Source organism: Meleagris gallopavo, chromosome 8, assembly GCF_905368555.1.
Source record: "Meleagris gallopavo chromosome 8, MGAL_WU_HG_1.1, whole genome shotgun sequence".
In the NCBI taxonomy this organism is placed as follows: domain Eukaryota; kingdom Metazoa; phylum Chordata; class Aves; order Galliformes; family Phasianidae; genus Meleagris; species Meleagris gallopavo.
The window spans coordinates 9,912,438-9,924,601 of record NC_139411.1 but is presented as its reverse complement, the minus strand read 5'-3'; the positions used below and the strand labels follow the sequence as shown (position 1 = coordinate 9,924,601).

Here is a 12,164-nt window from a genome sequence, read left to right as displayed (position 1 = left end):
ACCCACAGCCGTGGTTCCCATCAGCGCGGGGTGCTGCACACACAAGTGAGCTGGGCTGTATGTCGGCCTGGGCCCCTGTTGTTAGATGTTAAACTTCATGTTACTGTGAATTCCGTTTTTGCTTGTCTTGCCTTCCTTTTCTGTTGTGGGAGTGGTATTGACTATGAGGGTAGGTGTGACTGGCACTTGTGTGTATCGTTGTTAATGCATCTTGCAAGATGTAGTAATGGATAGACACGTTATTTTCTTGTGTTTGTTGGCTATTTGAAATGTGGACTTTCAGAGGGCAAAATGTTGCACTGGGCACAGTTCTAACACAATCAGTAGGGTTCTGCATAGTGATTTTGTTTAGAAGTGAAATGAAGGAAACTGAGAGCAGCCCCCTGGAAGACGTGTTTGCTGCTCACTGTCTTGTGCTTTGCAGTGTTCCATAGGAAATATCAGTGTGGAAGATATTCAAGAATATTTACATTTCTTTTGCTTGTATTTCTTGCTGTATAGATAGGCACAGAAATGTATAATACAGTTGTGTTACACTTTCTCTTCTACAAGGGTGAATTAAAACAACCTCAGGCAGCTGTGTGAAGTGGTGGCTGAATTGGCTTTATACCATCCTCTCATTTGTTTAGTTATTCTGAGCTGATAGGAGTCAGAGTTTGCTTACAACAATAACAAAATCTGTTTTTTTTTTTTAAAAGGAGAAATGTTGCCTGTCTCTTTTTGCACGTGCTTTGATTATATTACCTACTGGCACAGTAATATTGATCTAAATTTCATGGATATAGATTTCAGTATTTTTTCCCTTAATATTACTGCTTAATATCACCAACTATATTATAGCCTTAGTGACTTCAATGCTACCTAATCCTTAAATTTGTTGGCAAGACCAATATTAGACAAGTAGAATTTCTGCCTTGCAGACCTTGATAGCATCAGCTGTAATAAATCTGTACTTCTGGTTAAATTGCACGTAACATTTCTTATGCTTCACATGTATCAAAACAAGAAGTAACATTTTTGTCATTGTCTGCGAATTTGTACTAAAGTGTTCTTTTTTTCTGTGTTGAAGTTGAGACAAGAATCAGGTTTTGAGGCATAAAAAGAGAGGTGTTACTTTAGTAATGGTGTTTGGATGCTTCTTTATGTGAAGACTGTTCTAAGGAAGACACCATATAACTGACACAGGTGGATGATACAGAGCTTTCTGTGGAAGTGTTGTTGAGGAAATGAATCACAAAAGTATAAATGAGGATCCTAAAGCTGACTCTAACCTTGTGAGCATTTATGCATGCAATGATGATGTTGCAGTAGTTGCCCCTAAATTGGGAAGTCGGTTTGGCAGTGCTTGGGTTCTCTTCTATTCCTGCATCTCTGAGTATGTGTGACCATCCGAAGGTGGAGCATGCAGAACTTATTTGAGTTACATTATGCCTTGAATTCTATGTGCTCTGTCCTTCAGAAGCAAAACAACTCAAGTTGATTGAGAAGAACTGATACTAGAAGGTTTCATACATTATATGGGAATAAATTGAAATACAGATTTCCAGATCTGCCTTGTTATATTTAAATAGCCATTTTGGACCAGCAAGTGGATGGCAAGCCTTCTGTTACACTGAGCCAGGATTTAATTTTGCTCCTGACTCTAAGCAAGCAACGTTGTTGATTACGTGTTGGGAATGAACACAAACATTTTGTTAGTGGCTGGGTACAGAGGACAAATACGAGATTTCCTCACTTTTTGTACTGTTTGTACATTCTGGGCTAGGCTAACCAAAACATGTGAATACACATACGCTGTGCCATCTCCTGTGCTTGATTCCCTTTCAAACAACGCTTATCTCCTGGAGGTAATCTTTATATTTTTTTTATACATGGGTTCTCTTCCTCTCCTTTATTGATGATGCTCCATGAGTAGTTCTGGTAAGGAGCAGCAATTGACTATGCTACTCTGCTGTATTAGTGTTTTGCAGCTTCCATGCTCAAAGCACTGGAAATTCCTGGGAGGAGGGAAAACAAGTATGCCCACTGCTGTGGTTTGGATTGGAGTCCTTGTTCATTCCGTCTGAACGGAGTATAGATGGGAAAACTCCCTGTGAACAAAAAGCTTTCAAGCCTCGGGATTTTGTCAGTTGAATCCTGCTCTTGGATCTGCAGTTTACTTTGTGGCACAAAAAAGCCACTGAAACCTGCAGGGAAAAGGGGTTAAAAAGATCCTTCCCTTTCACCTTATGCAAATACGCAATAAATACTTAGCCAAGAATGATATGTCAGGAGTGCTGCTGGGGATGTGGAACAGCTGTTTGTTTTTTGTCCTCCCCCAAAGTACTATCTATTTAAATATTTACACGATCTCTTGCTAAAACGCTTTCCTTTCTTTATTATGCTTTTGTGATTTGTTAGTAAGGAATGGAGAAGAGGGAGAGCTTTGTAATTGTTCATTCTTTCACTTGGTTGGAAAAAATCAGTTGTTTTATATACTCTGAGAAATACTCCATGTTTTCTAAATAGTTTCACTGAGGCTCACACATTGCTGTTTGATACTGCTGCTTCTTTCTTTCATGTGCTTTTTATGTATTTTATAATCTTAACAAGCTACCTGAACATACAGTAGAACAAGAACTTTCAGACACTACACCCTAAAGTAGCAGATAATTACATAGATAATTTCAGAAGATTAACATTATACATAATAGTAACATAGAGTAAACCATAGCAATTATATATGTGGGGGTTGTGTATTCCACATTTTATAAATGGTTCTGAATGGCTACTAAGTCCTTCACTGCTTCACTTAGCACTGTGATAGCTTTGATCATACCCTATATATCTATTTTGCATAGACTCTCCTAGGTTACTGCATCTAAGATTATATAAATATTCAAAGCAATGTTAGTGTTAGTTTAAAGAATCAGCAGTATTTATGACTTTAAACATCTTGCATTACAAAGCTCTTGAACAGTGAAAGTAAAAATATAGCTCCTTAGGCTCCAGAGAAAGCTTCCAGCATGTGGTTACTGTTACCCCTAGGTATCACCTCTTAAAATCAGTAGATTGTAGGAGAATACAGTTAATTAATGTAGGAGAATTAATTAATGAATGTAGGCTTTGTTGGACTTAGACCTTGATCATTAATTATAATTCAAATTAAAATGTATTTCATTTCAAAGTCAAATGAGTTTTACAAAGAAGGTGTTTGCACATGATACAAGCCTTTAAGGTGCAATTTGAAATAACTGAGAACTTCTGTTTCTTTTGATAGTAGACAGTAAGTCTATTATCTTTTTATGCTGTCTTTTCATAGACTTGATTTTGACAGACATGCAACTGTACAAAAGTAATGAACTGTTTGTTTTTGAATAATAACATGTATGTGTGCTATCTTTCACAGAAAAGAATTTACCTTTTCTGTTGAAGGAACTGACAGAACCAGAAGATTTCATTCACAGAAGCGTGCAGCCCCGGTCATCATTATTTTGGAAGCGATCATTTAAAAATAAAGCAGAATGTATCTTTTAGAATATATAAGCCCTGGTGCATAAGAGCATAAAGTCAGTGAAACTGACTTTAACTGGCTATCCACAGAATCTCAAATACAGCTCGATTTTACTGAGAATCCAGAGTTCAGTTTGGAGGAGACCTGGAGTTTGATGTTGAAATGACTTGGGTGACTACAAATCCCAGGGAGCATTGCCATTGGCAGGTTTGTGCAAGCGGATTGGCATCCTGCAGGGACCAATGGCAGGCAGAGAATTCAAGACAATTCATGTGTGTCAGCTCTCTGTATTAAAAAGCGCTGGAGAGAGCTGCAGACCTGTGTGGAAATCGCCTGTTTCCCCAGGCTACTTTTAAACCTATTTGTGAGCTGGGTATTGATATTATATTTTAAACCCGCTGTGCCTCAGCTTGAAAAAGCCTGCTGGAGCAGCCCAGATGGATGCAATTTTGAACTGCAGACTGGATGAGTTGGAAGATTACTACAACTTGCTCGGGTGTGATGAACTATCTACGGTAAGAGCCTTTCCCACCTCCCTTCCAGGTTAATAACAGTTTGAATGTCCCTGTGTATCTACTGGGGGGATTTGAAATTATTAATCTCTAAAGGTAGAACTATTTGAAATGTACTGCCTTCTTTCTTGCCACTTTTCTCTTTTCAGAATTCCCTTTGCAAAGCTCATTTTTCTGATCTATATGCCAATGTTCAGCTCTTAGAATGAGGCTCACATTAAAAATGTCTTATGAAACAGGATTGTATTACAGATAGAGGTGAAACTATGGCTTATTAAATAATTTAGTTCAACATGTGATATGGTTTTAAATTGTGAGCCAAGTGTGTAAATTTGCCAATATGCAAATAACATATTGGAATACATTTGCAGTTTTAAAAGATGAAGAAGCTAACTATATGCAACTAACTGAAAGTTCAGAGCTGCCAATGGCTGACGATGCTATTGAGTTTCTCAAGTATATGCCTATCTTATTCCTTTTTCATTTTAGAAAACAGTATTCATTATTGGGAAGAAAAACAAAAAGTACATCTTTTTCATTCATCATATTAATGATTTTTAATGATAATTTTAATGATTTACAACTAGTTTTAGAATCTTTTTTGTTGTTGGCAGATGCATACTGTAGATATGTAAGCAGTTGTACGATTTGTACTTAAACACTCTTCTTCCTGAATATGTCCATGTAATGTTTTTTGGATAGTTTGAGATATAGATAGAATAGGTATGCTATTATTTTTTAATCTAGCTGCTAGAATTAGGATTTTGAAAAGGGAGTTTTAATTACTCTGCTGTAATGAATGGTAAATTCAGGGTGAATGAAAGCTGTATTCTGCTCAGTAAATTTAATCAGATGCTTTCATTTGTTGTAATGGTCAAATGCTGGTAAAATTTATGTCACTGAAAGCCAATTAGTAAGCATCTTAGGTCTGTTGCAGAAGGTAATTTAAAGCTTTCCCTGAGAGAACTTCTAATGTGACATCCCAGCAGAGGGCAGTGTTAAAGCTCATATCTAGGCTTGTTTTGCAAATGCTATTTCTCGTCTCCTAGCTCACATTAATGCCTTGTGGGCTTATTAATTAATGGACAGTTCATGCACGTGTGATAATGATTTTTCAAACTGCTTCAAAATGAAATTCAAAAGGTGGAATAATTGCCAGTGGGTCCTGAAAAATAATCAGTCAAGTACTACTTACTGAGACAAGCAGCAGATGTTACAGCATTGTTTTTGACGTAGGAGCGCAAACTGAGATAACGAGTTGGCTGAGTACGATGATTCCTTCTCTCAGCACGATGTACGTGACTATTAGCACTTAAAAAAAATTTGAAGCATTACAGGTATTTTGCAATTACACTGATTTCTATATGCATCAAGTATTTGTAGCAATATAGGTTTCTATGCACCTTTCTTTAGGCCTGTACAAAAGCAAATTTACTCTTGCACATTCGTAGTATTTTTATGCCCTGTTCTGATCTGACCTGGATCAATTTAAACACGAATAGCCTCAAGTATTTCAATAGCATTTCTCTATATTAAAAAAAAAAAAAAAGTGTTCATTCTTGGTTTCTTACAGAATTGGGCTCATAGCCTCTTTGTATTGGAGAGGCTGAGGTGATAGTTATTCTACATCCTTCATCCATAAACAGTGTTATTCTAGTAGATGTAAGATAACTTTTTTGGTAAAATATTGATTTTTTTTTAATGTAAATTGAATGTATTTTAGTATAAAAGTCATATAAAGTTTTCCCAGCATATGACCACAAAATTTGGCCAGCTAGTTGAGTGACATGTACTTTTGCTTTACAGAAAAATGATATTGTAACTTAGTTTTAAAATATTTCATTTAAATTTTATATGGACATCGGAGTTTGAAGGATGCTGAATTTATGTGAATAACTTTTCCAGCATGGAAACTGATATCTTAGGATGAATTCTTGTCTAAGCTTGAGATATAGAATGGAATAAAGAAATGTTGACTTCTGAATTATAGGAAGAAACAAGATACTATGAAAATCTGAAGGTTTGAAAATCAAAGCGTAACCCCAGCTACTGTGGTTTCCTGTCCTTTGTTAGCTCTTAATCTCTCTTTGCTTTTCCAGAGATTATGATCTTTATGACATTATAAAATGTAGGAACTTGTAGTTAATTTAAAGTAATATATGTCAATATTCATATATTGATTACAAATGTATTCTATTCCACACCAGCCTTCGCCCAGAAAATTAACTTGACAGGAACACTGTGATCTGTTCTTTGTCTAGCTTTGTGGTATGTAAGCTAGATAACCCTTGTGGTTCTGGCTAAGTTTACTATGCACATGTGATCTTTACGTGTTTTTCTTCAAGCTAACTCGCTGTATTGGATGACCAAGTTTCACCAAAACAAAAACAAGGATGAATGTGAGGATAATGAAATTAGTGTCACTGACAGATGATTGTTGCCTATTTTGCCTGCACTAAAAGTTTGTGAAATGAATAGGAAAAGAATCTTTCAACATTCTTTGTTGTTCTCCAACCCCTTTCAAAGAGCAAATTTGAACACAATTTTCTGTGTGTTTATTCATTTCAAATCTGATATCCTGTTTAGGTTGAGCAAATTCTTGCAGAATTTAAGATTAAGGCCCTTGAATGTCATCCTGACAAACACCCAGGAAACCCCAAAGCAGGTATGTATTTTTTCTCTATTTAAAAATAATCTTTATCTAAGATAACTAAAATGACTAAGATATTAAATTCAACCTTAAAATTTTACTAAATATTCTTTTGCCCAATACATTTTAATTGTCATGTGTATTGAACATATTGTCTTTAAATAGCAGGCTTTAATATTCTGTTCTAACACTTGCATACTCATAGGTGGTAAGAGCAGGAAGTCCTTAGTTTTTTTTTTTATTTCTAGGATTTCTTTCTTTCTTTAATAATTTATTCCTATGGTAGGGATCCAGAAATTGTTTATGGCATGTAGCCCTTCCTAGACCTATGAAGTTGGACTGCTTCCAAGCCCAGTGGCATTCAAATGTCACACTTACGTCAACTAGTTAATTTGCGTCCAGGAACAAGATAATCAGGATCATATTAAATGTACTTCAGTTTCTTTTAGTGTAATTCAATTATTGGAAATAAAGAGAAGCCAACACCGCAGAAGTAGTCATCTGTTTGCAGAACATCAGCTAATGTCTCAATTAAGCACGCAGTTCATCATATCCAAGCCATACCTGTGACGTCTAAGCAGCACCTGAGTTATTTGGAGACAATTTTATCTTTTTATAACCAAAAGACAGCTCTAATCTGTTCTCATCTTTGAATAGTTTCTATTCTTGCAACTGTTCTTATCATAATTATAGTCCCAACTAAAAATTGCAGAATGATTAAGTATACTTTTCATTTTGGTTAATGCACAAAGCTTTTCATTTGGATCCTTCCTAATTGTTTAACTATAAACACTTCCCTGGGACAGCAGAGCTGTGAATGCAGTGGCTGTTATGGGAGGCTCCCGCCCCGCTGCCTCCAGCAGAGCTCTCAGCCAGATTGCCTCTCCCTCTTGATGTGTCGTCCTGTTTCAGTGAGTTGGCAAGGGGAGGTTGAAAGGCAAAATAGGTAGGATGTCTCACTTTGGTATTCTCTGAGAAAGAACCTCTTGAGATCTGGAGTTTGAAAGACAATCTACCACCTGTTAATTAAAACCTCATCACTAGTATTTGATTTACTGATTAACACAAGTGCCAATGGAATCAGTGTAACAGACTTCAAATTCTGGCTCATGCAGTAACAAGAAACTTCCAAGGTCATAGCCCCACAGCTCCCTCTAAAGTCAGTGAAGCTTAGAAACTGAGGGGAGGCCGAGTGCCAAATGTTAGGTTTTATCAAGAAGAAATATTTTATGCCGCATTTACCCAAATATTCTGTGTTTATGTTAAATGCCTTTTCACATTGCTGATGAAAGTTTTTGATTTGACATTTCATCAGCTTAACTAAGCTCAGTAAAGAGTAATTAAAATAACTTTATTGAAAACTTGTGGCACTAGAAAAGGAAACTGCAGAACTGCCTCTCCAACATGTCGTCTGTTGTTTGATTTAAGCTTACCAATTTTGACTGGGCTTTATATTTCAAAAGAAACCTAATTTGTAAACTTTGAATGTATGAATAATAACAGTAATAGATCACTGTAACACAGGTGGCTCTTAGATAAATCTAAATCTTTATAACCTTTCTACGAATAGTAATGTGTAACTGCATCCTTAGTAATCATTTAATGAAAAATTATCCTGTAGGGAAAAGTGAGAGCTCTCATTTGTGCAGTCAGGTATCTAAGATAATGTTTTAGCATATGTGGAAAAGCTACCTAATTAAATGCACAATTTAATTATTTTTCATTTTTCCTCTATGTGCTTGTTGGTTCTGCTTGTCAATTTACCTTGTGCTGCTGGTAGACCTGAATTGATTTCACAGAAAACAAGTATTGGCTTTAGCATCATTTTGGGTTGTTTTGTAGTGGAGAATTTCCAGAAGCTGCAGCAAGCTAAGGAGGTTCTTATTAATGAAGAGAGTCGAGCGCGCTATGATTACTGGAGGAGAAGCAAAATCACCATTCCTTTCCAGCAGTGGGAGGCCTTGAGCAGCTCTGTGAAAACGGTTGGTGTTGTCTATGTCTGACATACAGAGAGGAGGTTGGGTTGACCCTGGAGAAATGCTCCAGTCGGGGAGGGTGAGCTGCCACTGCTCTGCAGTGGTGGGGTTTTGGGATGGTGCAGAATGATTTCTGAGGAAACTCGGATAACATTGGAGAGCTGTAAAAGGCCATTCATAGTCTGGTTTTAGGCTGTTAGTTTTACAGTAAATTCTTCACATTGGCTACTTTCAAGTGTATTATCTACAGGTTATAGTTTAGAAATAGATGTTCTGAGGATTGATTTCCCTGCTAATTTTGCTGGTGTGTTTCTACTTGGTTCTAATTCCACGATGTTCGATTATTTTTTGCATGGTTGTTACAAATCCACATGGTCAGATATTTAGACAGGTGAATGAATGTTTCCCCTTTCAATCCTGCCTGCCTCAATTCTGCTTACTATTGATGTTTGAGAACCTCTCCAGCTGAACTATCTTGCCTGAGTTTAAATGTTTGATGGAAATATCTCACCAAGCATACTCAGTTTCAAACAGGAGTCGTAATGCAGACTTCAATAGTAAAACTTTCAAAATTGTCTTGCTTTCAAAAGGAACACTGAAGTCAAAGGCAGCTTTGAAAATGGAAATAGAAGTCACTCAAGCTCTCTTAAAAAGCATCTCAACTCATGTGGCACACGTCTAGGTTTTGTTCTTTGTCTTCGCCTGACACAAGCTATCCTTTCAAATGCTGTTTGTAGTGCATTACCATGTTTCTTTCTCCTGTTCACCTGCAAGCTTCTCTACTATGTACTGTATTTGACTATTTATTACAATGTAGGAAGGAAAAAATCAATTTTTTTTAAAGCATAGAAAATGGTACATTATTTTTTTTTTATTTCTGCATTTCTATAGTCAATGCACTGGGCTGTCCAAAATAAGAAGGATCAAATGCTGGAAGCTCCTGACTTGAACAATAGCAACAACTTAACTAATGAGATTTGGACCCAGAAAACTGAAAACAATGAAGATGGATTGTCTGATGGGAATAGAGAGCAAGATGTTGCAATTCCTGATGTAAAACCACAGTCTTCAAAGAATCCGGACTCCCCAAGTAAGTAAAACCAGCAGTTACAGCAGACTGCAGAAGGCAGCACTGTCCTGAGACTGAGGCTTGTAGTTATGAAGAATTCTCCAGAGTAAAACTTCTGGTAGCTTTTTTTAATGTGGTTTTGGATTGGGATTTTATTATAGCTTTTAGGATTTGTTTTTTTTTTCTTGTTTTTGAAGCTTTCAGGCCTTTCTCCATCCCTGCCCCCAGTTTCTTTGCCTGCTAGATAGTAAAACCAATGTCAGTTAAATCAAAATGAAAAACTCTTCTCATGATAGATTGAAGTGGGTAAAAATAATAAATTATTTTCAGTGATTAAAGAGAAAAAAAACAAACAAGAAACAAACACTGAAACTTTAAATCATATTACATAAAACATTTAGATTCCTTTATTTTTTCTTTTTTCTTCAAATCCAGCATTCAATACTTATGCGCAGTTTGCACCTAATGAGGATTGAAAATTTAGGCTTGAAGGTTTCTTTTGTATTTTTGTAAAATAGTGCACTCACCAGAATAAATGATGTATTTCAAGAACTATCATCTGGCCAGTTAGTATTTCCTATCTATTTTTAGGTTAGTATATCTGAACCAAATTTAACTTACCACAAAGGCCACCCTCTGTTCTGTTTCATACTTTAGCAGTTTCATAATGTTACATACATATTATTAGAGAAATATTATTAAACGTTTCTGTCATTTCTTCTCAATTTGACTGAACAGGGAATTAAGATAAACTGGGAGTAAACGAAAGTTAGCTTAATAAGTGTTTATAGAATGCAGGAAATAAAGTTCTACAAACAAATGTTGGTGAGATGTAACTAAAAAAATGTAGTATTTAAAAATAATAACTTACTATACTGCTTGCTAATTTAGTTAATTAAATCAGTTTTGTAGACTTTTGTAAAGTAATTACATTTCAAAGTAAACAAAATGTCACCAGAGGTTGTCCCTGCTAGTCAAGAACACTTGAAAGTGACTAATTTTGGACTTGCTTGTTGTGGGAAGATTAACTTATTATTTCAAACAACTTAGTATTGTAAGTTTGTAATTTATTTACCTTTCTCTCTCTTTGTTTCCCCCCCAGGATTTTCAGAGGCAAACTACTGGCACTTACGTTTCCGCTGGTCAGGGGATGCCCCATCAGATCTTCTGAGGAAATTCAGAAACTATGAAATCTAAAATGCAAAATACACAGCAGTGTGAGGTCATCTATTCAACAATTCAGTATTTTTTGCAGTAGTTTTAAGTTATTTGTATTTTGTATTCATTCATTGTGATTTGAATGTTGTTTGAATAAATGTAACGTCTGTATCTGTTAACACACAGTCTATGAGTATTACAGTGGAGGTCTGTTTTAATAAGAAGGTTCAGTAAGCAGAGCCCTTTTCAGTATTAATGTAGAGTGATTTGGTGTAGTTATCTAATTTTTTGTATATTGTTTCTTGTGTTTTTAAATATTGTGTAGTAATAATAACTGTATTCTCAGCAACTGTATTCTCAGCAGAACCAAAAGTCAATGCTAGATTCCAAGATATTACTATTATCAAATGACAATCTACCAAAAGCTGTATGACAATTAACTTAAAAAGTGCTTGCTTCTGAACTTTGGTTCTCTACTCTATTGCATTGTACTTACTGCAGTGATTTGTTATGCATGCACTCACAGTACTTTTACAAGACTAATTTGTTGGACAGTTGTAATTTTGCAATATAAATGAAATAAGAACCTTATTATTATTCAGCAGGTAACCGTGGTGGATCAAGCACTCTCAAAAATCACTTGCATTCTATCATAATAGGTAAGCTTTTTGCACCAACTGCTTGTTTTAGAAGGCAATTCCAGAACCTCGCTTTATTGGACAGAAACTCTTCTTGTTAAGATTTGTTGGTGGAAATCTGATACCTCTTGTATGTATGCCAGCATTGTCCTAGTGTAATAGTTACTTTCTTCCCTTCTGTGCCTCACAGACAGCATACAAAATCCTGATATGACCCTAAGTATCAAGAATCAGGCCAGCCTGCATTAATATGTTTAAAATCTTATAAGTTTTTGAAATGCTGAGTGACTTCTCATATTCTGTGTTGTGTGTATTTTGCATTTGCTTCCTTTTTTTGTGATCCTGACTGATATGTCAGCTAATTGACATTGTGTTTTTTGTGTGGGCAAGTGATTCTGACAGCAAGAAATAAAACTATATACATACAGAAAGGGTTGTCTTTTTCTTCTTTTTTTTTTTTTAAATGAAATACTCTGCGCCTCACAGAGATCCCTCTTGAATTTCTTATTACTTGTCCCATCAGCAGGGAAACAATTAAGGGAGTCCAGTTATGAATACTGGGAACCTCTGTGGAAAGGCTAAGAACTGTGGCCTTTTCTCATCATGGAGTCAGTTGTATGACATCTGTTCTTCCTGAAAAAACACATTTGGCCTTGTGCCAGCAATAC

The 12,164-nt window shown here is 35.9% G+C and overlaps 1 protein-coding gene across 3 annotated transcripts; it reads left to right on the top strand.

The window, feature by feature from the left end:
• Window positions 1–924: 924 nt before the first annotated feature.
• On the top strand, window positions 925–11,927 carry DNAJC12 (DnaJ heat shock protein family (Hsp40) member C12). Of its 3 annotated transcripts, none has more exons than XM_010714263.4 (6): window positions 925–4,008; window positions 6,592–6,670; window positions 8,498–8,637; window positions 9,523–9,721; window positions 10,803–10,922; window positions 11,464–11,927. In XM_010714263.4, exons 1-5 carry the CDS (start codon window positions 3,931–3,933, stop codon window positions 10,895–10,897), a joined length of 591 nt encoding a protein of 196 aa, XP_010712565.2. In that variant the 5' UTR covers window positions 925–3,930; the 3' UTR covers window positions 10,898–10,922; window positions 11,464–11,927. The 3 variants fall into 3 exon arrangements, with proteins under 3 accessions (XP_010712565.2, XP_010712564.2, XP_019473052.2); XM_010714262.4 differs by having other exon boundaries at window positions 11,461–11,927; XM_019617507.3 differs by having other exon boundaries at window positions 10,803–11,927.
• Window positions 11,928–12,164: the final 237 nt, after the last annotated feature.